Genomic DNA, 25,636 nt, shown 5'->3' on the forward strand with positions numbered 1-25,636 from the left:
ACCGTCTGTGTCCTGCAGCCCGTGGGTTGCTGGCGGGATTGCTGAGGGCTCTGAGGCTCTCTCAATCCGGCTCCTCTGGAGCTCCATCGGGGCTGCGCCGCTGCCGGGCAGGTTGGCCGGGCTGGGGGAGACCAGAGGGGCTGGGGTGGAGGGACGCCTGGAAGGAATGCGGTGCTGCAGAGGCCTTGATGGGACAAGGCAGTGGGAAGGCACAAGGGGCAGGTGTGAGGGAGGAGGTGGCAGGAGGCTCCAAGGGCACAGGAGGCCCCTGTGGGGCCGGGGTGGTGGAAGCCCTGAGGAATTGGGTGTCAGAGGCCACGAGCAGCCCCCAGGCAGTCACCTTGTTCCTGTCACCCGCTGCTCTGGTGCTTCCCCTGAGAGACTGCCATGCCTGCAGCAGAAGCCCTCGAGGCTGGGCCTCAGCAGCCCCGAGGTGCCCAGGCTGGGCTGTCTCGGGACAAGGAGGGCAAGGAGGCCCTGGCAGGGCACAGCCACTGGGTGCTGCCAGGGCAACGGGCAGAGGCAGGGCTGGCGGCCAGCCCGGGCCCCCGCGCCTGCCCAGGCCACGGTGCTGAGACCGAGGCTCCCCTGACACAGAGCTCTGTGTCTGCACAGCTTCTGCCTCCATGGGGAGGGTGGTGATGTCTCCTCGAGCAGCGCTGCTGAGTCGCTGCTGCTGAAGCGGCTCTGGACAGAGCAGAAACGGCACCAGAGCGTGCACAGGAACAGCCCTCAGGGCTGGGCTGGAGTGGCCAAGATGCCTCCTTCTCTTGCAGGAATAACAGAGATGGTGGACACAGTCCCTTCAGTATATATGTTCTATAGGCTGTAGTTAGGTTCTTTATTGCAATTGCTATAGAGGTCCTTTCATTGTAAATACATTTTATAGATTGTTGCTATGAAGATTCTTATAACATAAATACATTCTGTAGTTCATTGGTGGTGGTGGTGCTGTTGTGTAAATAAATTGTCCTTGTTTGTCACAGGCTGTCTGTCTTTGCATTTGCTTTGGGCACAGGCAGCATTTGCACAGCTGTGGTTTCCCCTTGCCCTGGGTTCCTGAGGCTGGAGGTCCCTGGGGGTGCTGGCACAGCCACCCTGGGGCTGGGGTCCCCGTGCACAGGGGGGAACCACTGGTGGCACTCCCGGCACTGGGCACCGCTCGTGTTCCTGGGCTGCTGCAGAGCGGTGTCCCCAAGAGCAAAGCTGTCACCAGCAGAGAGGGGGCTCTGACAGGAGCAGCCCCTGCAGCAATGCAAAGCAGGCAGGAAACCTCCTGCCACCCTTCCTGCTGCAGCCACAGGTTTGAGCTGTTCCTAAAGATCCTGTTGGGCTGTCTGAGACACTTGGGCCAAGGCATTGCTTCCAAGCTGGGCCACTTTGGCCGGGTTGGGTGGAGCCCCAGGGCAGGGGGCAGCGTGTGCAACGGCCCTTGGTGACACGGTGCAGCATGGTAACCGTGGAATGGAACGGGACAGGGTGTCCAAGGGCCCTTTGTGACATGGGGTGACATTAGTGTTGGTGGTGACACAGCCACACCACAGTGCCTGGTGCACGTGACAGGGCAGGACGGGACAGAGTGGTGCTGTGAGGAGCCCCCGCACGGCACACTCACTCCTTGCTGACCCAGAGCCTTTCTGAGGCGTTACTCCTGCAGGTCACCTCGAGGCCAGACCACAGCACTCGGTGACCTGCAGCCTTCCCGAGGCTTCACTTCTGGTGAGGTGAAGCACCACACTTCTCAGGTGTGCTCGAGCCCAGACCGTGGCATTTCCTCACCGCGGTCCTTGACGACGAGTCTCCTGTCCTTGTGGCACGAGCCCCTGAGACCCAAGTGCAGGACTGGCTGTCCTGCAGCCTTGCCAAGACTTCACTCCTGCAGGTGCCTTCCAGGCACAGCTGCAGGACTTGCCAACTCAGACCTTTTCCGAGCCACCTCTGCTGCAAGTAGCCATGAATCCAGGCAGTGATGTTGAGCAGAGACCTCCGAGTGTCCCCAAGATGACCTGGGTGAAGGAGGAGAAAGAAGGCCCTGGGACTGCCCCAGCACAGCAGCCTGGAGAGCTGGAGCAATTCCAGCCACCGCAGCAGGGTGAGCGGCAGACCTGGGCCTGCAGCCAGCTTGGCCTCGCCCCATCCCATCCCATCCCATCCCATCCCATCCCATCCCATCCCATCCCATCCCATCCCCCGGGGACACGCCCATGGACAGGACAGAAGTGGGGCTGGGGCAGACGCCCTGGAGCTGTACTCTGTGCCCTGGGGCCTCCTGGGGCTGTCCCTGCCTGGGGAGTGCAGGGCTGGGCTGTGTTCTCCGGCCTTTCCTGCAGCCCCTCAGCTCAAGCTGCGCTCGCTCTTTGCCAGGAGCAGCCATGGAGCGCACTCGAGAGCAGGAACGCAGCCGTGGCCTCTTCCGCACAACAGCGCAGGTACCTGCAGCCATCCCCTCTCCTGCTCAGCCCAGCACCACGCTTGGAGCACTCCATGCAATGTCCCTCATTTCTTGCCCTTCTGCTGCAGATGATTTGCAAATTCATGAAGAGAATTCGGGAGGAAGAGACCAGTGCCATGGGCACTGTGGTCAGAGCATACTCTCCCATCTTCAAAACCAAGGCCAGTGCTGCCCTGCTGGACATGCTTGTGGAGGAGGGTCCTTCCAGTCCAAAGCAAGTAAGCAGCCTGTGGCCTGGCTTCGATCCTCCCAGGAATTGCTTGGCCACGCCAGCTGCTCACTGTGAGCCTTTGAGGCCGTGGCAGTGCGGTGGGAAGGGAAGCACTTCTCTGGGAAGCTGGGCACATTACTCCTGCTGGCAGCTTTCCAAGTTTCCCTGTGCCTTCTCCAGGTGCTCCCCATGGTGAGGTTCATCTACCAGTGGCTCAAGGCTAATGAGTTTCCTGAGTACAATCTGTACAGGCCCCTTCTGGATATGACAGAGGCACAGCCTGCTGACGTGGTGATGGCTCTCCTGCGTGTGGCCCCATGGTGTGACAGGTACAGGGCCCACGTGCCCAGAGGGCTCAGGGCATCCCCCTGCACACCTGGCCCAGGTGTCTGACAAACAGAGGATTCCGGGGCCCTGTGGCTCCTCCCTTTGTCAGCCCTGGCACAGCAGCCCCCGAGCCTGCTGCCCTCAGGGGCCAGTCCCCACAGGGCTGGGCTGCCACAGAGGGGCAGTGGGCAGAGGCAGGGCTGGCAGCCAGCTCAGCTCCCTGCTGCTGCCCAGGCCATGGTGATGTGTCCCAGACCCCCCTGACACAGAACTCTGTCCCCACAGAGCTGCTACCACCATGTGGAAGAGCATCATGTGCTCGTGCAGGGCTGCAGAGCCGGCCATGCTGATACTCCTGGATGTGCTGGGCACCTGGCCAGAGCTCAGCATGTGCACCTCCGACGGGGACCACACGGCTGTCCTTGCCCTGGCTGTGAGTTTCTGCAGCTGACCTTTGCTCACCCCAAGGTCACCTCTCCCTCAGGTCTCCATCCTCCCTCCTCCCATGGCATCTCCCTGCCTCAGGCACTGGGCTCCAACCTGGCCTAGGAGCAGCTCCAGGACCACCAGGCCGGCTGCTGTCCCTACATCTCCACTGGCCTCTCCCTGCCATGCTCGGGCCCTGCCACATGGACACCTGGGCACTGAGCGCTGACTCGGGCTGCTCTGTCCTTCACAGGCAACTGTGGTGATATGGAAGATGCTCCAGCTGCCCTGTGTCCCACATGCAGTGACAGTGTATTTCCCCCGTCTCTTGGTGCATCTGCTCTTGCAAGTGCTGTTCAGCACATTGGATATGCCAGAGAAGGTCGATACTTTCTGGAAGAGATGCCAGCAGCAACACGGCCTTGCCATCAGCCCCAACAGGTGCTCCATGCCAGTCCTCCTGTCCCTGCCATGTCCCCAGGGCAGCAGCCCGTGCTCCCAGCATCACCTGGGCTTTGCTGTGCACACAGGTTTGCAGTGCAGACCCTGAAGGCCCTGCTCTGCCGACTGCACTATGAGGATGTGGTGGCAGCAGTGGAAGACGAGTGTGGCTGGGACACGCTGCTGTGTGCTGGCACGCACCACTGTGCTGTGGGTGTGCTGGCCAGGTGAGCTGCCACCAAACAGCGCTTGTGCCCCGTGCCTGGGGTGCCCCACACAGTCCCCGTGGTCAGGGGCCAGAGGGCCTTGTCACCAAGGGATGGCCAAGGACACTGCACAAGCCTGGGAGAGGAGGGTGCCCAAGGGCAGCTTGGCCCCCAAAGGACCCCAGGTCCCCTTGCAGGGTGGTGGAGAAGGGCCAAGCTCCTCCTGGGAGTCAGTCCATGGAGAGGTTTGTCCCGCTGGCTCAGGGTCTTGGTTCCTTTTTCCTCCCGTCAGAGCAATGCGTCACGTGTCCCTACCCTTGTGTTCTGCGATTGCATTCTACCTGCTCGGGCTGCTCAGCAAAGACACGGCACACGGGGATTTGGCCACCATGGCGTTCCTTGTGGAGGTGAGCCTGAAGGGCAGCGCTGTCTCGCTGAGCTGTCTCCCAGCTCTCTGCCCTCTCGGTGCCGCAGCCGCCCGGGACGGTGCCCACGCCCTGTGCTGCTGCCTGGGCCCAGCCCTGTGCGCTGCTGCCCCATCACCGGCCTGTGCCCTTCAGATGTTGGAGTGCCTGGACTCGAGTGAATACCGTGACAGCGTCCTGGAGATCACATCAAACAAACTGCAGAGCGAGTGCAGGGAGAGGCGTCGCTTGGCACTCAGAGGCCTTGTGGTGCTCGGCAAGAATTCCTCCATGGTGAGAAGGGGGCAGCGGCTGCCGGCATGGGGCTGGGGAAGGCAGTGGCTTGCGCTTGGCTGGCCTTTGGCCACTGAGGCAGCTGCTGCCAGCTCTCCTGCCTCCTGCCTCTTGCCTCCTGCCCCAGGCCTTTGGCACAGGCCTTTGGCCTCTGGGCCCTGTGGCAGCAGGGTGGCATTTCACACACTTGTGTTCCACACAGGCCAAAAGAATGTGGGGCCTGCATGAAAGGCTCGTGGAGCTCCTGGGGGAAAATGACAGCCATGTGCTTGGGATGAGCATCGCTCTCCTCAGCCGTTTGTTCCTGTACAATGGTGGCCCGATAACCATCCCCCTCGGCCTGCAGCTGGCTGAGGCGCTCCTGCCGCTCTTTGACAATGTAAGGCTCTGTGTCTCCAGCCATGGCTGCTGCCTGGGCACTGTGCCCTGGGCATTTGCAGGCCTGTGCCCAGGTGGGCCTGAAGCAGCTGATGCTGAGGTCTTTATTTCTTCCTTTCGTACAGGACGATAGCCAGGTGCAGCTGTGCTCCATGTTCATCTTTCGAGAGATGATGGATTTTCTACCAAAGGAGGGAAAAAAGGCCTTGAAGTCCCACGTGCAGCAGAGCCTGCTCCCACTCTCCTTGCACTGCCATGACGAGAACCAGCGCGTGGTTGATGTGAGGACTCGGCAGCTGCCGTGGCTCCCTGGCAGGGCGCTCGGCTGCCTCCTGCTCTGCTGCCTCGCAGGCTGCAGCTCCCTCCTGGTCTTGGTCCAGGGACGTGGGTCCTGTGCCCTGGGCTGTGGTGCCATCTCTGGGTCTCTGCTGCTCTCCAGGCCTCCCGGGAAACGCTGCTCTGTTCCGCCCGATTCCTGAAGAGGAAGGATCTCCAGCAGATGCTGCGGGTGGATCAGACCTGGAGGTTCGGCGAGGGCCTGGTAAGGGCGGGCTGGAAGCCCCAGCCCCAGGCTGGAGAAGCTCAGTGTGTGCGGCTGGCAGCTGTGCCCTGCCCAGTGCCGCACCCAGGGCCGCCAGCCTGTGCCCCACACGCTGCTCCCTTCCCTGGGCCCCGCGGGCTCTACTCCAGCCCCCTGTGGCCCCGAGCCGTGTGCCCATGGAGCCCCGGCACCGCTGCTCTGTCGGGCAGGGCAGCAGCGCGGCTCCCCGGGCAGCAGCCGGCCCTCTGCCCCCTCCAGAGCCCGGCGCCAGCGGCTGCTGCCCGGTGCCTCAGGGCTGGGCGGGCACGGGAGGCCGGGGCTGGCCGCAGGCAGCAGTGCCCGGCCGAGGGGCAGAGCCCGCACCAACCCTTCCCTCCCGCCGCTCTCTGCAGCTGGCACAGGACAGGAGCCGAGCGGCTGAGCACCTGCACCGGGCCCTGCTGTACCTGGACAGCCCACAGGAGTCCCTGCGAGCGGCGGCCATCAGGTTCATTGGTGAGCCACGAACCGGGCTGGGCTCCCTCCCTGCCCCGCCGCAGCTCGGCCCCAACCCCGGCTGCTACCCCGGCCCTGGAGGCCCGGCTGCCCTCGGGGCTGCTGCTGCCGGCCTCTGGCAGCCGGGCCCTTGGGCTGAGTCAGGATGCGGCAAGGGCCGGGGCTGAGCCCTGCCGGGGCAGGAGGCCGTGTGGCCCCAGGGCTGGCAGCGCCGCTGGCAGGGAGCTGTGCTGCTGGGACCCTGACAGGCTCTGTGTTCCCAGGGATGGCCGGGTGGCACCTCCGGGGGAACAAACGAGAGCTCCAGAGCATCTGTCAGAGTGAGTGAGGGCAGCGGGCTGCCAGCCCCGGCTGCCAAGGAGAGCTGCAATCCCTGCCCCGGCTGCCCAGGGCTCTGCTCCCTGTGCGGACCAGGCCTGGTGTGGCCAGGGCACACACAGAGATTTCAGGGGCACGAGTGCCAATAGTGTCCAGTGGCTTTGGGCTGATCCCTTTGGTCCCTGCTCCCTCCTGGCCATGGCCAGAGCCACCTGGGTTGGCCCTTGCACGGGGCTCTCCTCGGGTCCCTGCAGATGCAGATCTGACCATGGCTCTGTTCCTCTCTCTTGCAGCCCTTGATGACAAGGCACAGGACATCAGCCCTGCCATCAGAATGCTGGCTCTGGAAACAGCCTTTGTCCTCCGGGCAGCTCAAGGCTCCATCTTGCAGAAGTGGCAAGATGGATTCCGCAGGGCACGCAAGAACCGCCCTTGTCTGTGGGCCCGTGGCTGGCTGTGCTGCTGGAGCTCTGAGGAGAGCTGAATTGAGAGGCTCTCTGTCTGCCGGGGCCATCTGAGCCGGGCAGGATTTTTCTTTAGGATTTTTTTTTATTCCTTCTTCGTTGTTCTTTATAGTATAGAAATATAGAATTAGAAATATATAGAATATAAGTATAGAATTATATATAGAAATATAGAATGTGTTCTCATACCCAGTGTCTCAGGTGCTTTCTCTGGTGCCCAGTGCGCAGGGCATAGGGGGAGAGGGGAAAAGGGTGCTTGTGCTCAGCAAGCTGCCCAGGCGTGCAGTGGGGAAGGGAAAATGGCCAGAAGGCCCTCGGCCTTGGGTGGTTATGCTGAAGCCTTAACGCTGCCCACAGAGGAGCTGGGCAGGGGCTGGAGTTGTGGGGATCGCTGTGATTGTGGTGCCTGGAGATGGGCATGAGGCTTCTCCCAGCCAGGAAGCACCGTCTGTGTCCTGCAGCCCGTGGGTTGCTGGCGGGATTGCTGAGGGCTCTGAGGCTCTCTCAATCCGGCTCCTCTGGAGCTCCATCGGGGCTGCGCCGCTGCCGGGCAGGTTGGCCGGGCTGGGGGAGACCAGAGGGGCTGGGGTGGAGGGACGCCTGGAAGGAATGCGGTGCTGCAGAGGCCTTGATGGGACAAGGCAGTGGGAAGGCACAAGGGGCAGGTGTGAGGGAGGAGGTGGCAGGAGGCTCCAAGGGCACAGGAGGCCCCTGTGGGGCCGGGGTGGTGGAAGCCCTGAGGAATTGGGTGTCAGAGGCCACGAGCAGCCCCCAGGCAGTCACCTTGTTCCTGTCACCCGCTGCTCTGGTGCTTCCCCTGAGAGACTGCCATGCCTGCAGCAGAAGCCCTCGAGGCTGGGCCTCAGCAGCCCCGAGGTGCCCAGGCTGGGCTGTCTCGGGACAAGGAGGGCAAGGAGGCCCTGGCAGGGCACAGCCACTGGGTGCTGCCAGGGCAACGGGCAGAGGCAGGGCTGGCGGCCAGCCCGGGCCCCCGCGCCTGCCCAGGCCACGGTGCTGAGACCGAGGCTCCCCTGACACAGAGCTCTGTGTCTGCACAGCTTCTGCCTCCATGGGGAGGGTGGTGATGTCTCCTCGAGCAGCGCTGCTGAGTCGCTGCTGCTGAAGCGGCTCTGGACAGAGCAGAAACGGCACCAGAGCGTGCACAGGAACAGCCCTCAGGGCTGGGCTGGAGTGGCCAAGATGCCTCCTTCTCTTGCAGGAATAACAGAGATGGTGGACACAGTCCCTTCAGTATATATGTTCTATAGGCTGTAGTTAGGTTCTTTATTGCAATTGCTATAGAGGTCCTTTCATTGTAAATACATTTTATAGATTGTTGCTATGAAGATTCTTATAACATAAATACATTCTGTAGTTCATTGGTGGTGGTGGTGCTGTTGTGTAAATAAATTGTCCTTGTTTGTCACAGGCTGTCTGTCTTTGCATTTGCTTTGGGCACAGGCAGCATTTGCACAGCTGTGGTTTCCCCTTGCCCTGGGTTCCTGAGGCTGGAGGTCCCTGGGGGTGCTGGCACAGCCACCCTGGGGCTGGGGTCCCCGTGCACAGGGGGGAACCACTGGTGGCACTCCCGGCACTGGGCACCGCTCGTGTTCCTGGGCTGCTGCAGAGCGGTGTCCCCAAGAGCAAAGCTGTCACCAGCAGAGAGGGGGCTCTGACAGGAGCAGCCCCTGCAGCAATGCAAAGCAGGCAGGAAACCTCCTGCCACCCTTCCTGCTGCAGCCACAGGTTTGAGCTGTTCCTAAAGATCCTGTTGGGCTGTCTGAGACACTTGGGCCAAGGCATTGCTTCCAAGCTGGGCCACTTTGGCCGGGTTGGGTGGAGCCCCAGGGCAGGGGGCAGCGTGTGCAACGGCCCTTGGTGACACGGTGCAGCATGGTAACCGTGGAATGGAACGGGACAGGGTGTCCAAGGGCCCTTTGTGACATGGGGTGACATTAGTGTTGGTGGTGACACAGCCACACCACAGTGCCTGGTGCACGTGACAGGGCAGGACGGGACAGAGTGGTGCTGTGAGGAGCCCCCGCACGGCACACTCACTCCTTGCTGACCCAGAGCCTTTCTGAGGCGTTACTCCTGCAGGTCACCTCGAGGCCAGACCACAGCACTCGGTGACCTGCAGCCTTCCCGAGGCTTCACTTCTGGTGAGGTGAAGCACCACACTTCTCAGGTGTGCTCGAGCCCAGACCGTGGCATTTCCTCACCGCGGTCCTTGACGACGAGTCTCCTGTCCTTGTGGCACGAGCCCCTGAGACCCAAGTGCAGGACTGGCTGTCCTGCAGCCTTGCCAAGACTTCACTCCTGCAGGTGCCTTCCAGGCACAGCTGCAGGACTTGCCAACTCAGACCTTTTCCGAGCCACCTCTGCTGCAAGTAGCCATGAATCCAGGCAGTGATGTTGAGCAGAGACCTCCGAGTGTCCCCAAGATGACCTGGGTGAAGGAGGAGAAAGAAGGCCCTGGGACTGCCCCAGCACAGCAGCCTGGAGAGCTGGAGCAATTCCAGCCACCGCAGCAGGGTGAGCGGCAGACCTGGGCCTGCAGCCAGCTTGGCCTCGCCCCATCCCATCCCATCCCATCCCATCCCATCCCATCCCATCCCATCCCATCCCATCCCATCCCATCCCATCCCATCCCCCGGGGACACGCCCATGGACAGGACAGAAGTGGGGCTGGGGCAGACGCCCTGGAGCTGTACTCTGTGCCCTGGGGCCTCCTGGGGCTGTCCCTGCCTGGGGAGTGCAGGGCTGGGCTGTGTTCTCCGGCCTTTCCTGCAGCCCCTCAGCTCAAGCTGCGCTCGCTCTTTGCCAGGAGCAGCCATGGAGCGCACTCGAGAGCAGGAACGCAGCCGTGGCCTCTTCCGCACAACAGCGCAGGTACCTGCAGCCATCCCCTCTCCTGCTCAGCCCAGCACCACGCTTGGAGCACTCCATGCAATGTCCCTCATTTCTTGCCCTTCTGCTGCAGATGATTTGCAAATTCATGAAGAGAATTCGGGAGGAAGAGACCAGTGCCATGGGCACTGTGGTCAGAGCATACTCTCCCATCTTCAAAACCAAGGCCAGTGCTGCCCTGCTGGACATGCTTGTGGAGGAGGGTCCTTCCAGTCCAAAGCAAGTAAGCAGCCTGTGGCCTGGCTTCGATCCTCCCAGGAATTGCTTGGCCACGCCAGCTGCTCACTGTGAGCCTTTGAGGCCGTGGCAGTGCGGTGGGAAGGGAAGCACTTCTCTGGGAAGCTGGGCACATTACTCCTGCTGGCAGCTTTCCAAGTTTCCCTGTGCCTTCTCCAGGTGCTCCCCATGGTGAGGTTCATCTACCAGTGGCTCAAGGCTAATGAGTTTCCTGAGTACAATCTGTACAGGCCCCTTCTGGATATGACAGAGGCACAGCCTGCTGACGTGGTGATGGCTCTCCTGCGTGTGGCCCCATGGTGTGACAGGTACAGGGCCCACGTGCCCAGAGGGCTCAGGGCATCCCCCTGCACACCTGGCCCAGGTGTCTGACAAACAGAGGATTCCGGGGCCCTGTGGCTCCTCCCTTTGTCAGCCCTGGCACAGCAGCCCCCGAGCCTGCTGCCCTCAGGGGCCAGTCCCCACAGGGCTGGGCTGCCACAGAGGGGCAGTGGGCAGAGGCAGGGCTGGCAGCCAGCTCAGCTCCCTGCTGCTGCCCAGGCCATGGTGATGTGTCCCAGACCCCCCTGACACAGAACTCTGTCCCCACAGAGCTGCTACCACCATGTGGAAGAGCATCATGTGCTCGTGCAGGGCTGCAGAGCCGGCCATGCTGATACTCCTGGATGTGCTGGGCACCTGGCCAGAGCTCAGCATGTGCACCTCCGACGGGGACCACACGGCTGTCCTTGCCCTGGCTGTGAGTTTCTGCAGCTGACCTTTGCTCACCCCAAGGTCACCTCTCCCTCAGGTCTCCATCCTCCCTCCTCCCATGGCATCTCCCTGCCTCAGGCACTGGGCTCCAACCTGGCCTAGGAGCAGCTCCAGGACCACCAGGCCGGCTGCTGTCCCTACATCTCCACTGGCCTCTCCCTGCCATGCTCGGGCCCTGCCACATGGACACCTGGGCACTGAGCGCTGACTCGGGCTGCTCTGTCCTTCACAGGCAACTGTGGTGATATGGAAGATGCTCCAGCTGCCCTGTGTCCCACATGCAGTGACAGTGTATTTCCCCCGTCTCTTGGTGCATCTGCTCTTGCAAGTGCTGTTCAGCACATTGGATATGCCAGAGAAGGTCGATACTTTCTGGAAGAGATGCCAGCAGCAACACGGCCTTGCCATCAGCCCCAACAGGTGCTCCATGCCAGTCCTCCTGTCCCTGCCATGTCCCCAGGGCAGCAGCCCGTGCTCCCAGCATCACCTGGGCTTTGCTGTGCACACAGGTTTGCAGTGCAGACCCTGAAGGCCCTGCTCTGCCGACTGCACTATGAGGATGTGGTGGCAGCAGTGGAAGACGAGTGTGGCTGGGACACGCTGCTGTGTGCTGGCACGCACCACTGTGCTGTGGGTGTGCTGGCCAGGTGAGCTGCCACCAAACAGCGCTTGTGCCCCGTGCCTGGGGTGCCCCACACAGTCCCCGTGGTCAGGGGCCAGAGGGCCTTGTCACCAAGGGATGGCCAAGGACACTGCACAAGCCTGGGAGAGGAGGGTGCCCAAGGGCAGCTTGGCCCCCAAAGGACCCCAGGTCCCCTTGCAGGGTGGTGGAGAAGGGCCAAGCTCCTCCTGGGAGTCAGTCCATGGAGAGGTTTGTCCCGCTGGCTCAGGGTCTTGGTTCCTTTTTCCTCCCGTCAGAGCAATGCGTCACGTGTCCCTACCCTTGTGTTCTGCGATTGCATTCTACCTGCTCGGGCTGCTCAGCAAAGACACGGCACACGGGGATTTGGCCACCATGGCGTTCCTTGTGGAGGTGAGCCTGAAGGGCAGCGCTGTCTCGCTGAGCTGTCTCCCAGCTCTCTGCCCTCTCGGTGCCGCAGCCGCCCGGGACGGTGCCCACGCCCTGTGCTGCTGCCTGGGCCCAGCCCTGTGCGCTGCTGCCCCATCACCGGCCTGTGCCCTTCAGATGTTGGAGTGCCTGGACTCGAGTGAATACCGTGACAGCGTCCTGGAGATCACATCAAACAAACTGCAGAGCGAGTGCAGGGAGAGGCGTCGCTTGGCACTCAGAGGCCTTGTGGTGCTCGGCAAGAATTCCTCCATGGTGAGAAGGGGGCAGCGGCTGCCGGCATGGGGCTGGGGAAGGCAGTGGCTTGCGCTTGGCTGGCCTTTGGCCACTGAGGCAGCTGCTGCCAGCTCTCCTGCCTCCTGCCTCTTGCCTCCTGCCCCAGGCCTTTGGCACAGGCCTTTGGCCTCTGGGCCCTGTGGCAGCAGGGTGGCATTTCACACACTTGTGTTCCACACAGGCCAAAAGAATGTGGGGCCTGCATGAAAGGCTCGTGGAGCTCCTGGGGGAAAATGACAGCCATGTGCTTGGGATGAGCATCGCTCTCCTCAGCCGTTTGTTCCTGTACAATGGTGGCCCGATAACCATCCCCCTCGGCCTGCAGCTGGCTGAGGCGCTCCTGCCGCTCTTTGACAATGTAAGGCTCTGTGTCTCCAGCCATGGCTGCTGCCTGGGCACTGTGCCCTGGGCATTTGCAGGCCTGTGCCCAGGTGGGCCTGAAGCAGCTGATGCTGAGGTCTTTATTTCTTCCTTTCGTACAGGACGATAGCCAGGTGCAGCTGTGCTCCATGTTCATCTTTCGAGAGATGATGGATTTTCTACCAAAGGAGGGAAAAAAGGCCTTGAAGTCCCACGTGCAGCAGAGCCTGCTCCCACTCTCCTTGCACTGCCATGACGAGAACCAGCGCGTGGTTGATGTGAGGACTCGGCAGCTGCCGTGGCTCCCTGGCAGGGCGCTCGGCTGCCTCCTGCTCTGCTGCCTCGCAGGCTGCAGCTCCCTCCTGGTCTTGGCCCAGGGACGTGGGTCCTGTGCCCTGGGCTGTGGTGCCATCTCTGGGTCTCTGCTGCTCTCCAGGCCTCCCGGGAAACGCTGCTCTGTTCCGCCCGATTCCTGAAGAGGAAGGATCTCCAGCAGATGCTGCGGGTGGATCAGACCTGGAGGTTCGGCGAGGGCCTGGTAAGGGCGGGCTGGAAGCCCCAGCCCCAGGCTGGAGAAGCTCAGTGTGTGCGGCTGGCAGCTGTGCCCTGCCCAGTGCCGCACCCAGGGCCGCCAGCCTGTGCCCCACACGCTGCTCCCTTCCCTGGGCCCCGCGGGCTCTACTCCAGCCCCCTGTGGCCCCGAGCCGTGTGCCCATGGAGCCCCGGCACCGCTGCTCTGTCGGGCAGGGCAGCACCGCGGCTCCCCGGGCAGCAGCCGGCCCTCTGCCCCCTCCAGAGCCCGGCGCCAGCGGCTGCTGCCCGGTGCCTCAGGGCTGGGCGGGCACGGGAGGCCGGGGCTGGCCGCAGGCAGCAGTGCCCGGCCGAGGGGCAGAGCCCGCACCAACCCTTCCCTCCCGCCGCTCTCTGCAGCTGGCACAGGACAGGAGCCGAGCGGCTGAGCACCTGCACCGGGTCCTGCTGTACCTGGACAGCCCGCAGGAGTCCCTGCGAGCGGCGGCCATCAGGTTCATTGGTGAGCCACGAACCGGGCTGGGCTCCCTCCCTGCCCCGCCGCAGCTCGGCCCCAGCCCCGGCTGCTGCCCCGGCCCTGGAGCCCCGGCTGCCCTCGGGGCTGCTGCTGCCGGCCTCTGGCAGCCGGGCCCTTGGGCTGAGTCAGGATGCGGCAAGGGCCGGGGCTGAGCCCTGCCGGGGCAGGAGGCCGTGTGGCCCCAGGGCTGGCAGCGCCGCTGGCAGGGAGCTTTGCTGCTGGGACCCTGACAGGCTCTGTGTTCCCAGGGATGGCCGGGCAGCACCTCCGGGGGAACAAACGAGAGCTCCAGAGCATCTGTCAGGGTGAGTGAGGGCAGCGGGCTGCCAGCCCCGGCTGCCAAGGGGAGCTGCAATCCCTGCCCCGGCTGCCGAGGGCTCTGCTCCCTGTGCGGACCAGGCCTGGTGTGGCCAGGGCACACACAGAGATTTCAGGGGCACGAGTGCCAATAGTGTCCAGTGGCTTTGGGCTGATCCCTTTGGTCCCTGCTCCCTCCTGGCCATGGCCAGAGCCACCTGCGTTGGCCCTTGCACGGGGCTCTCCTCGGGTCCCTGCAGATCCAGATCTGACCATGGAGATCTGTTCCTCTCTCTTGCAGCCCTTGATGACAAGGCACAGGACATCAGCCCTGCCATCAGAATGCTGGCTCTGGAAACAGCCTTTGTCCTCCGGGCAGCTCCAGGCTCCATCTTGCAGAGGTGGCAAGATGGATTCCGCAGGGCACGCAAGAACCGCCCTTGTCTGTGGGCCCGTGGCTGGCTGTGCTGCTGGAGCTCTGAGGAGAGCTGATTTGAGAGGCTCTCTGTCTGCCGGGGCCATCTGAGCCGGGCAGGATTTTTCTTTAAGATGTTTTTTTTTTTCCTTCTTCTTTTTTGTTCTTTAATATAGAAATATAGAAATAGAAATATATAGAATAGATACAGAATTATATATAGAAATATAGAATGTGTTCTCATACCCAGTGTCTCAGGTGCTTTCTCTGGTGCCCAGTGTGTGCAGGGCATAGGGGGAGAGGGGAAAAGGGTGCTTGTGCTCAGCAAGCCGCCCAGGCGTGCAGTGGGGAAGGGAAAATGGCCAGAAGGCCCTCGGCCTTTGGTGCTTCTGCTGAAGCCTTAACGCTGCCCACAGAGGAGCTGGGCAGGGGCTGGAGCTGTGGGGATCGCTGTGATTGTGGTGCCTGGAGATGGGCATGAGGCTTCTCCCAGCCAGGAAGCGCCGTCTGTGTCCTCCAGCCTGTGGGTTGCTGGCGGGATTGCTGAGGGCTCCGAGGCTCTCTCTATTCGGTTCCTCCGGAGCTCCCCAGAAGGGAGCCCTGGGGCCTCTGAGCCTGGGCTCAGGCTCCAGGAAGCCTTGGGGACAGTCTGGGCTGTATCGGTACTCCAAGGTGCTGCAGGCTCGGCCTCAGCTGCAGGGTGCCAGTGTTGCACGGCTGCTGTGTCCCCATGGGCAGGGTTTGCTTTGGAGCCTGTGCTTGTGGTGGCACAGGGAGCTCCGAACTGAGCTGGGCACGGACCCACAGCCCAGCCCTGCCATCCTTGCAGCTGCTTTGGGCTGGGGGCCGGAGCAAGGGGAGCCCTGGGATCTGCCCCTGACAGATCCCTTCAGACTGCACAAGGAAATGCTGGTGCTGGTGGCAACCCTGCCCAGGGCAGGCTTGATTCCTTTCATTTTATCCCTCAACACCAGAGTGCATTTAGTTCCTCTCCAGGGATAACACAAAATTCCCTGCTGGTGCCCATGAAGCTGCAGCCCCTCCCGGGCTCACCCCTGCCCCAGCTCTGGGGTCCTGAGCACAGAAGGAGCTGGAGCTGTTGGAGGCAAGGCAGTGGAGGCCCCAGAGATGCCGCAGGCTGGAGCCCCTCTGCTCTGAGGAAAGGCTGAGAGAGCTGGGGCTGCTCAGCCAGGAGGAGAGAAGACCTTGAGGAGGCTTCACTGCGGCCTCCCTGGCTGGGGGCTGGACATGGGGGTGTTCCTGAACACTCATGAATCTCAGCCCAGCCCTCTCCTCAAGCAGAAAATAGAAAGAAAAAAATATTAAATGGACAAAGAAAAGGGGGAAGTGTGTTTATTTGTGTATCAAGAACTTGGGGTGAAAAAATTAGCCAGGTGTCCTCAGATCCTTTGTGTGATGCAATGGATAGGTACAATAAATCCAGTGGAATCCCAGTGTTTCCTTGGCTGAGGACAGCCAGCTGCCCCTGTTGGGGACACCAGCCCAGGAGGCTCCAGGGCTTTCTGGGATTTGGGAGCATTTTTCCTCCAGCTTGTTTTCCTGCTGACAGGTGCACAGCTTCCAGGCCACTTCCACTCTCCCAGGCAAGGCATCAGAGGGGTTTAATGCAAGCTGTGATAAAATGTCTCTGTCTTTCCTCACAGCTATAAACTAACCAAGGAAAGCCGTACTCCTGGTAAAAATCACTGGATCACTTTGGACTTCAGGCTTTAATTTTTACCAAGCTTTGATTTTCATCAGGATTTAATTTTACTCAGATCATCTGACTTTCAGGACATACATTAATCTTTCATTTTCATCAGTGAAAAGCTGTCTGATTGATAAAAACCCATTGGTGAAAGCTCAATGGGTTCTGGTTAGGGTGGTGGGCCTGAGCTTTGTGGGTGTCTCACTGCATTCCCTGGCTTGGACAAGCTGCTCTTGGTCCAAGTGTCCCGAGCCAGAAGCCTGATGAGGAGAAAGGCATATGGGAAAACAAGTTTCAATAAAACCTTTGAGCTCTTGTTATAAATGTTGGGAAGAGATGCTGACTATTCCTTGCTCACCAGGTAAAGCTAAGGAGTTTTTAAGCATGGAGCTGAGAATAGCAGATTGGCTGGAGAAGAGGGTGATGCCCAGACGTGCACACTGCCCACCAAGGCAGGAGAGGACTGTGCCCTCACACCCCATGAGACAGCCCTGGTGGTTGTGCTGACCCTGTGCCAGGATTCCCTGGGGCTGCTCTGCCTGAGCCCCCCTCAGCTGGCTGTGCTTGTCCTGCCTCCCTCCTCCTGTGGTTGTGCTCCCAGAGGGGTGTTTGTGAGGGGCTGTTGGAAAAGCAGATTAATGAGCGAGACATTGAGAATTAAACCAATCCAAATCCACACAGTAAATAGGGCTGCTGTCAAGTGCTGTTCCCGAGGGAGATAATATCCCTTCCCCCTTAATTTCTTAGTAAATCCATTATGATTAATGCTAGTACAGTGGGAACACTGTTATTATAAATACATGGGTGATGGCAGAGCTGCAGCATTAATAACACTGGGTATTACTTAACTTATTAGCTGCTGGTTTTGGTAGGACTCTTACCCTGCTGCATTAAGCTGAGCCTTGCATTGCAGCCTTCTCTGGGCTGTCTCTGCTGCAAGGACACAAAGTGAGAAGCATCTCCTTCCTTCTGGCCAAAAGCCACCCCCCCCACCCCCCGTGGCACTGGCACTCAGCTGAGCTCCCAGTGGGTTGGTGGCACCTGTGGAAAGCCTGGGACACTGCTGATGGAGTCTTGTGGTGTTGGAGACTAGCAACAAGTGAAGGAGGGAATGGAAGCAGGACCTGGCACCTCCAGGTGAACCTCAGCCCTTGGGGACCAGGGGACATGAGAGGACACTGCAGCCCATGGGGACCTGACACCCTGAAAACTCAGCTTCTGAGCTTGCTAACATAGTTTTCTAATGACTTTCCTAGGACAGTAACTGTAAACATAGATATGTGTACATTCTTTCTGTTACACGTCTTCTGATGGGCATTTCTCATGGCCAGTGCAGTGAGAAAGTGTTATCCTGAGCATCCAATCCCTGGCCATGGTAAGAAGCCAATAAATCCTGGGAGGAAAAATAAACTCTGCTCTTTCTTCACCACACCTCAACCTGTGTCCGCGTGATCTATTGATCTTCAGCGGTAACAGGGACCAGGGCCAGCTTGGCAATATTCTTGTCCCTCCTTGTGGCCTCACGGCGTCAGAGCTTCTCTGAAGGATTTTCCAACACCTTTTTTGCTGTATTTCATAGATCTGTGGAATCATTAAGGTTGGAAAAGTGCTCTATGATCATTGACTGCCAGCTGTTCTCCCAGCACTGCTAAACTAAACCATGTTCCCAAGTGCCACATCAACAGGGGTTTGAAATTCCTCCAGGGATGGAGGATCCACCACTGCCCTGGGCAGCTGTTCCAGTGTTTGACAGCCCTTTCCATGAAGAAATTTTCCCTAACATCCAACCTAAACTTCCTCTGGTGTAACTGGAGGCCCTACTCCTTTTGTCACTTGTTGGGAGAAAAGCCTGACTCCCACCTGGCTCCACTCTCCTGCAGGAATGGAATCAGCAGGAGCCCTCCTTAGCTGGGGGGTGGCTCTGCCTTTTGCTGCTCCTGCCTTAGCGCCCTGCCCCTGCTCCCCAGGGACCCCAGGTGCTGCAGAGGGCCCTTCCCCTCCTCCATCCCCATCCCCTGCTGCTCCTCACACAAGCAGGCTGCACGGCTCTTTTTCATCCCTTCAAATTAACACCTACTTAAAATTCCAAAGCAAATACATTTTTAATTTCCTTAATTAAAATGATTTCCTCGTTAGAGCTGAATAATGGGATTTGAAGCACTGAAGTAATGGGGTGTGCCAGGCTGCATGGGAGCTGAGGCACTGGTGAGCACAGTGAGGTCTTGGGAGTGATGGGATCATGTCCCACCTTAGGGAGCCAGAATGAGCCAGAGCTCAGCATCCTTTGCACCTCTAGGGAGTAAAATTCAGCCAAGTGGCAGCTTAAAATGATATCCCAGCAGTCACTGGTTTTCCAAAGGTTGAGGGTGATGGATTGCTCCCACTGCCTCCCCTACAGCCCAAAATGACACCCAAAGGGCATGCTGAGGGGGCTGGCCCCTTCTCACTGTGGGGGGCTTTGGGGGGGATCAGGGTCTGGGGTGAATGTGGAGGAAAATCATACCAGGACCCCAAGATGAGATGGGGTGACCTCCTCTCCGTGTGCTGCTTTAGCCCAAGATGCCTGTGCCCAGAATAACTCTGGGGTTTGGCTTTGCAGGGGTTTCTCAGCCTGGAAGTTGTGTCGGTGGGATACCAGAGAGCCGTGTGCTGGGGCTCTGGTGAACATGTGACAGGGGAGGAAAAGGGAGAATACATGATGATAATGAGTTAAAATGCATTTAACGAGCTCCTGCTGCCCTTACACACCCCAGTGCTGGGGCTCATGGATGGGAGGTTCTGCAGCAAAGGGATGGATTAGTCCCACTTGGATCTGACTGAAAGACTGCTCAAAGCACAGATTTCCAGCTCCAAACCTCCAAACCCTCTCTGCTGTTTCTGTCTGGATGCCTTCTTCCCCTTCCCAAACTCTCTCCTCTGATGTATTTGGGAGTTTTTCATGTATTTATTTAAATTAATAATAATTTACCCATTAAAATGCTGCAGATCAGTGGGTTCTTCCTGAAGGAGGAGTGTGTTTGGCTCCGGAGGGTTCATTAGCCGCATGTTGGGATTGGGGGGTGCTGTGCATGGAATGATTTATGCACATCCCTGCCACTCGAGCCAATCCAGCCTAGAATAATTCAAAACCAATTCCATAAATCACTTATTAGTTATTACTGAAATATTTATGCAGCAGAGGTGTCTTCCTGTGAATTGTTGGGGGTTTTTGCCAGCTTTTTCTTCACGGACAAAAAAAAAAATGTTGACTCTTGGTGCATCTTGAGTGCAAGAAGATCCAAAGTTTTGGAGTTGCCTTGCTCTGCCTGGCTGGGGTTTGAGCAGAGCCTCTCACTACAGCCCCAAGCCTGACCACAGTGTGTGTGCCTGCTCTGTGAGTAACGAGCAGGTATCCTAATTAATCCTCATTTCCAGCAGCAGCCCGAAGGAGCTGCACGATGAGCATGGTGCTGTTTGATGCAGATGAACTGTGCTTTGGTGGGAATTCAATTACCCAGCTTTTCCTTGCTGAACATCATGCATTTGGACGATACAGTAGTTCCGGTGTTAATGAGATGCATTTTCACTGCTCTGAAGTCTGTATTTCTCCCTGTACTTAGTGCACAGCATCCACATTAATTACAGTTCCAGTGGAGAAAAACCCGCAGAGTTACTACCTGCATTTTCCTCCTGGTAATAGCAGTTTCCTTACATGGCCAGGAACATTATGGATTCACTCCTCAGCCACATTTTATACCAAACAACTTGATTGTGATAGCAGGGAGAGAACAACTCTGCTTCCCTTCAGCTGCTCAGGCTGTGCTGTAAAAGGGTCATTGGGGGGGAGGGGGGGATGAATCAGATGCATTCAAGTCAGAACATCCTCGGAATAAAAGCATTTCTGGAAGTTGTTTAAAGAGGGTTTTGTGAGACATGTGGAACTCACGGCCAAATTAAACCTGCAGCTGATGGGCCCACACAAAACGGAGAATCCCCTGGGATGGGGGGCTGCAGCCAGCATGGGAAACCACAGGTATTTTATTCCAAGGAACAAACACATTTGTGCTTTGATTTCTTTTTTGGTTTTGAGAGTTTTCAAACTCCCAAGCCTGGCAGCATGGAGTTTCCCTGAGATTTCTCCAGCAGGAGTTGTGCATTAGGGGATATCCCACTGTTGGCTCCAAACCATCACATTTTGGCCACAGATGTTGTTGTCACCATCCCTGGAAGTGTTCAAAAGCCAAGTATTCGTGGCACGTGGCAATACAGTTTAGTGGGAATGCTGGTGTTTGGTTAAAAATTGGACTTGATGATCTTAGAGGGCTTTTCCAACCTTAATGATCCTGTGATTTCATGGAAAGCTGAGCAGTTTTAAATTGTGTAAAACAGGAATTCCCAGGGAATAGCACTGCAGAGACATTTAATAAAAAAGTGAGCAGAAGTGTTGTAGCACATTGTATAAATCACTCTTTGACCTTCATTGAACACCACTGCCTCCTCACCTGTTAATAGCTGGAAATCCCTTGTAGCCTCTACTGCATCTTGGCAATTGGCATGGAAACAATTAACAGTTATTAACAGTTATTTCTCTTAATCATTCATGTCTTTATTCAGGTATTTACACATCTCTCTTTGTTTAAATCTCCCCTCCCTCTCAGGAGTTGAAAGTGCCTGAATAGCGGGTGTGGTTAAAAATATAATGAGGTGCACAAAGTCTTGGCTTCCCTGAGGAGCAGCTGTGCAGGAGGAGGGGAGAACACTGGGATCTGGGGCTGTTGTGGTGGCCATGGATGGCAGAGGGGCTTTAGGAAAAGGATTTTCACTGGGGAGAGAAATCCTCAGTCTCTGTGTCCAGCTCAGTGTATCTGGCGAAAAAGCAATGAGAAGGATCTTACCCCATTTTTTCTTTTCTAATTCCTTTGAAAATTAACATTTCTGTTTTTCCAAATAGGCCTCTTTATTTTTATGTTTTCTCCCCCCTTTTTGATACTGGTGTTTAAAATAAAACCAGGAGCTCACCCTCTCACGCTCATGGTGTGGTTCCCTGTTTGCTGGCAGCTCCCAGCAAGATTTTCAGGGGAAACCACCTTTTTCTGAAGCTCTGAGCCCTTCTGGTGTGGTGGAGGCTTTCAAAGACAATGGAGGAGTCAAGACGTGAAAAGTCGGAATCCTTCTGAAAACCAGAGCTGTGTTTGAGCCACCTGAGCCCTGCTGCTGCTCTGCTCTTTCAGAGGTTGCAGAGCTTGTGAACAACACTTTTTGCAGCCCCAAGTACTTCCAAGTTGAAAACTAACCAGAGGATTTAAAAGAAGAGAGAATCCCTGTCCTTTTGGTACCTTCCTGGCTGTAAATGCACCTGAACTGTGTTTTTATGGTGTCACCAGCAGCAGCAACAGCTGCAAATGGGGGGAATCGTGAAGCGCAAAGTCTCTGGAAATCCTGTGGCTCCAGGAGCTTCCCCAAATGTGGAGACAGGATAAATCCAGGGTGCCTTGCACTAGATGGAGCTCCAGGACAGCTGGCTCTCCTCAGTGCCCAGCTCCTGCTCCTGCCCAGCACTGGACACAGGGAGCTGCTGGACGTGACCTGCACATCAGTGACCACCCTGCCCATCCCAGCAAAACCCTCAGGATGCCTTTAGCTGATGTTGTTTGGTGCCTCCAGGCTGGCTTGGCTGCCTGCAAAACAAAACAAAAAAAGTCTCAAAAATGTGAAATACCAACTCCTCTTTTCCTCTTCCATCCCTTTGGTCAGCCCCATGCTTGAGGCAGGAGCATCCCATCCCATCCTCCTGGGAATGAGGACAGAGAAGTGCTAGCAGACCTTGCCCTCAGCTCTCCTGCTGCTGGCTGAATCTGGAGACATTTACTTGAGGGTAGAGACTTCTCTGCTTCTTTAAATAAAATTTGCTGGCAAATTCTTGTGGTTCAAATTTCCCTTAAATCTGGCTTAGAAGACGCCTATGGAGGTTTAATTGGAGCTAAGAGGAAGGGCTGGGTTTGATAATTAGGGGAGAATGAATGAAAATTCAAAATTTAAAATGCAGCAGGTGAATGGTTGTGGTGGAGCTTTTCAATACTTCTGAAGTTCTTGGGCTCTCAGTGAGATCCTGCTCTCCAGGCAGGAGTGGTTTACTACAAATTCCACTTATAAATGGTACTAAAGCCTCTGTTAAGACTCCAGAATATTGACTGTGATTATTTTTGTAGCTCTTCTGAGTACAGTGCTACTGAAGGGCTCTAGAAATGGAAGCATGATATATTAGGGAAAGGTGTTGGGCTGTACAGAGGCTGCCCAGATATCTGCTGCTGGAATGGGGAATCTCTCTGGTTTAAGGAGATACTGTCTGGTATTCAGTATGGCCCCTCAGCAGGAGAGCAGGGCTGGATAAAGCAGCTTTTGTTCTCTAATTGATCAGAGACTCCCCATGGGAATTCCACAGGGAATTGTGTCTCAACCAAAGCTCTGCTTCCAGGGAAGGCTCCAAGCCCAGCTCTGGGTTATTTTTTAGATGAAACTTTGCTGATTTTGTGGCTGTTTTTGTGGGCCACTGAAAACTTTCATGGGAACTATGCCCTGGCTGAGGATGGGGGAGGAGGGAGCTGCTCTTTGGGGTGAGGGCTGGTCACCCCTGGAGCTGGCTCTGAGCAGGGGATGGTCCCTCTGGGTGATCTCCCTTTGGCTGCTGGGGAGCAAGAGACAGAGGGGTTTTTGAATTTGGACCAAAAGCTGAGTGCCTGGGCTGGGACTTTGGCTGAGGTCCTGCTGCTCAGATCCCATCCTGCTGCAGGTGGAGGTAGGGATGAGGGAGGGCTGGAGCACCTCTGATGTGTAGAGACAGACCTGGAGAGCTGGGGAGGTTCAGCCTGGAGAAGAGAAGGTTTTGGGAAGTCCTCAGAGCCACTTCCCATGCCTGAAGTGGCCTATGAAACAGAGGAAGAGAGGCTTTTCATATGGGCAGACAGTGTCAGGACAAGGGGAATGGTTCTAAACTGAAGGAGGACAAACTTAGATTGGATAATGGCAAAGAAATCTTTTACTCTGGGTGGGCAGGCCCTGGCACAGGGTGCCCAGAGCAGCTGGGGCTGCCCCTGGATCCCTGGAAGTGTCCAAGGCCAGTCTGGACAGGGCTTGGAGCAGCTGGGACAGTGGAAGGTGTCCCTGCCATGGCAGGGGTGGGACTGGGTGACCTTTAAGGTCCCTCCCAACCCAAACCAGTCTGAGATTCCAAGAGCAGTTTCTTAATTGTGAGCACATCTGCCTTTATTGAGCTTTTGCTGGGAATTAAGTGTGAAGCTTGGCTCTGTGTCCTAAATCATCCCAGGCTTCTCTAATGCCTCCCACCTTTCTTCCCCCAAATTTAGGTCTTCAGGGTCTGTTACAAAGAGACCCCAGCTGTCTGCCCTGCCTGAGCTTTTCTGTTCATTCTCCTGCCCTCAGCTAGGAGGAGACAGCACCTTGCAAATGCCAGATGCCCAGGATTGTGCCCTTGTGCTTTCCCACAAGCACTAAAATCTCATAAGCAACCTGCTCAGACAGGATTGCCAGCCCTGCCTCACTCACCAGAGGGGAATGGAGATTTGCATCTATTTCAGAGAGGCAGCCATGATTTTGATTCTTTTTGTGAGATTAATTGAACCATGACGAGTTTTCTGCTTCACCAACTCCAGAGCTGTGGCTGCAGGAATTCTTCCTCCTCACCTTCTTGGAAGCAGATGGTGATTCATTCCATAGTCATGTTGGGATAATGTCTGTTTCTTTGTGTTTGGATGGTCAATAGGGAGCACTCCATCTCCATGGGATTTTAAATATCTTGGAGGACCCAAAAGCACAGAGCTGCACGTGGGGACTTTGTGTAGATTTGTGATTTTTTTTAGAGGAGCTGAGGCCATATACTAGTGACTGAAATTCAGGGGGCCATAAAGAGCATATTTCCATCTGTGGCAGCTCTGACTTGGCTTGACTGTTGTTCCTGTTACTTAGAGGGAATATGGACACTTTGGGTTATTTAAACAGTCTGGAAGCTCCAAGATGGGATGGAGGAAGGAGTTCTGATAATGGAATAAACTGCCCAGAGCTTGGAAAGCAGCTGAATGTCCTCTGGAAGAAAAAGAAACAGTTATTTTTAGGCTTTTCTAGTGGTTTATTTATGGAGGGAGCTCCTGCACTCTGGAGTGGGGCTTGGTTGGTGGGAAGAGCATCTCTGCCTTCATGGGAAAGTCATGTGCCATGTTTTAATGATTTTTGGTGGCGGCTGTGGGTGAAAGTCAGGTTTTCCATAGTTCAGAGCTGGAAATCTGTTTTGTGTAGTCCCAGAGATGGGAAAGAGATGGAAATCGTGGGGTGGGTCTAAGATAAGCCCAGCTTTAGCACTTCCTGCTCCTCAGCAAGGTCAGCTCTCCAGTTTGGGTTTTCCAGGAGTCAAATCATACATATGAATTACTTCTTGTACAAAGTTTTCGATTGTCAACAGAGTGATTTGTGAATAAATGTTTTCATTACTTGGCTGGCTCCATGGATGGATGAATAATATCCGTCAAATAAATTATTCATCCCTTTCTCTCCTTGCCATCATCAGATAAATTCCTTGTGATTTATATTTGTTCCTTATTCATCTGGCTACGAGGAGCAGACATATTAGAGATGGGTTAGGAGCTAAATCTGCTTTATGGAACCCAAGAAGGGAGCTCTGGTTGCTGTTGTTGGGGTCTGTATCCACACAAACCTCATCCCATGGAGTGCCAGTGCCCTCTGCATGCTTGGGGTGGCTCCATGGGGAGTCCCCAAGTGCTGAGCTGAGGGCAGAGCCCTCATTCCTGACAGAAATCTGTGTTTAACAGAGGGGAGGGGGGCTTTGGTCAGTCTTCAGGGCAGTTTTTGCAGCATTTTACACAGCACAGAGGCTGCAGACCTTCCATCCTTTCCCAGGCTCCCACTTTGCACCTTCCTCAGACTGCTTTTACCCCTGACAAAGCCACACCAGCCTCCTGCAGAGCACTCCAGCAGGGATGGGAGAAGATTTTCCACCGGTGCCAGAAGGGGAGTGGAGGGGAAAGGAATTAGTTTGGCTCCTCTACAGAAAGAAGCAAAGAAAAGCATCACACAGAAGCTGACTGAAGGGACAGAGATCAGCTGCTCCTGCTCAGAAGTGACCTGATTTATTAATCTGATTTTCAAGTGTTTCACTTGAAACTGTTGATTGTGCTTTTTTTGTTTTTTTTTTTTAAACTGGTGTTATTCCAGTTCTGAAAAATGCATCTATGCTTATTTTCCTTTCAAATCACTGGGGAAAGCATCTTTCAATTCCCAAAAAAACCCCAAAAAAGACACAATATTCTTCAAACCATTTTCCTTCTCAAACAGTTCAGGCAGACACAAACCACAGAAGGTTTCACCTTTAAATAGTAAAAGTTGGAAATGGAAAAGGAAAAGTTACCTGGATGTGAAAAGCAGAGGTAAGAACAGATCTTATTTGGAGCTTTAACTCGAGGATGCTGTGTCAGACCTGGCTGATCCCTGTGAGGATCCCTTTCCTGGAACACCAGGAAAGCTTTGATTTTTCATTCCCAGTATCAAATCCAAACACAAGCACTGGGATGCAGCTGAAGAGAAGAAATGACAATGGAG

At 56.7% G+C, this 25,636-nt stretch overlaps 2 protein-coding genes and 1 long non-coding RNA gene across 3 annotated transcripts in view; all 3 read left to right on the plus strand.

Moving 5' to 3' along the window:
• The window catches only part of LOC147650263 (uncharacterized), a 241,358-nt gene that overhangs the window by 22,974 nt on the left and 192,748 nt on the right, over nucleotides 1-25,636 (plus strand). The gene's annotated exons all lie outside the window — the stretch shown is intronic.
• Nucleotides 3,676-4,763, plus strand: LOC147650266 (uncharacterized). Its single transcript, XR_015277062.1, has 3 exons — nucleotides 3,676-4,084; nucleotides 4,356-4,470; nucleotides 4,624-4,763. It is a non-coding gene; the product is annotated as an uncharacterized LOC147650266 (long non-coding RNA).
• Nucleotides 8,941-25,636, plus strand: part of LOC147650267 (maestro heat-like repeat-containing protein family member 7) — a 285,583-nt gene continuing 268,887 nt past the window's right edge. Inside the window, exons 1-12 of the mRNA XM_086853489.1 lie at nucleotides 8,941-9,492; nucleotides 9,785-9,849; nucleotides 9,941-10,090; nucleotides 10,264-10,412; nucleotides 10,696-10,843; nucleotides 11,090-11,277; nucleotides 11,367-11,504; nucleotides 11,776-11,890; nucleotides 12,044-12,181; nucleotides 12,384-12,560; nucleotides 12,685-12,840; nucleotides 12,999-13,084. Of these exons, the coding sequence (XP_086709615.1) occupies nucleotides 9,354-9,492; nucleotides 9,785-9,849; nucleotides 9,941-10,090; nucleotides 10,264-10,412; nucleotides 10,696-10,843; nucleotides 11,090-11,277; nucleotides 11,367-11,504; nucleotides 11,776-11,890; nucleotides 12,044-12,181; nucleotides 12,384-12,560; nucleotides 12,685-12,840; nucleotides 12,999-13,084 (1,649 nt within the window). The 5' untranslated portion in view covers nucleotides 8,941-9,353. The remainder of the gene's footprint in view (nucleotides 9,493-9,784; nucleotides 9,850-9,940; nucleotides 10,091-10,263; nucleotides 10,413-10,695; nucleotides 10,844-11,089; nucleotides 11,278-11,366; nucleotides 11,505-11,775; nucleotides 11,891-12,043; nucleotides 12,182-12,383; nucleotides 12,561-12,684; nucleotides 12,841-12,998; nucleotides 13,085-25,636) is intronic.

Source organism: Cyanistes caeruleus, chromosome 16, assembly GCF_971803275.1.
Source record: "Cyanistes caeruleus chromosome 16, bCyaCae1.hap1.1, whole genome shotgun sequence".
NCBI classification, from domain to species: Eukaryota; Metazoa; Chordata; class Aves; order Passeriformes; family Paridae; genus Cyanistes; species Cyanistes caeruleus.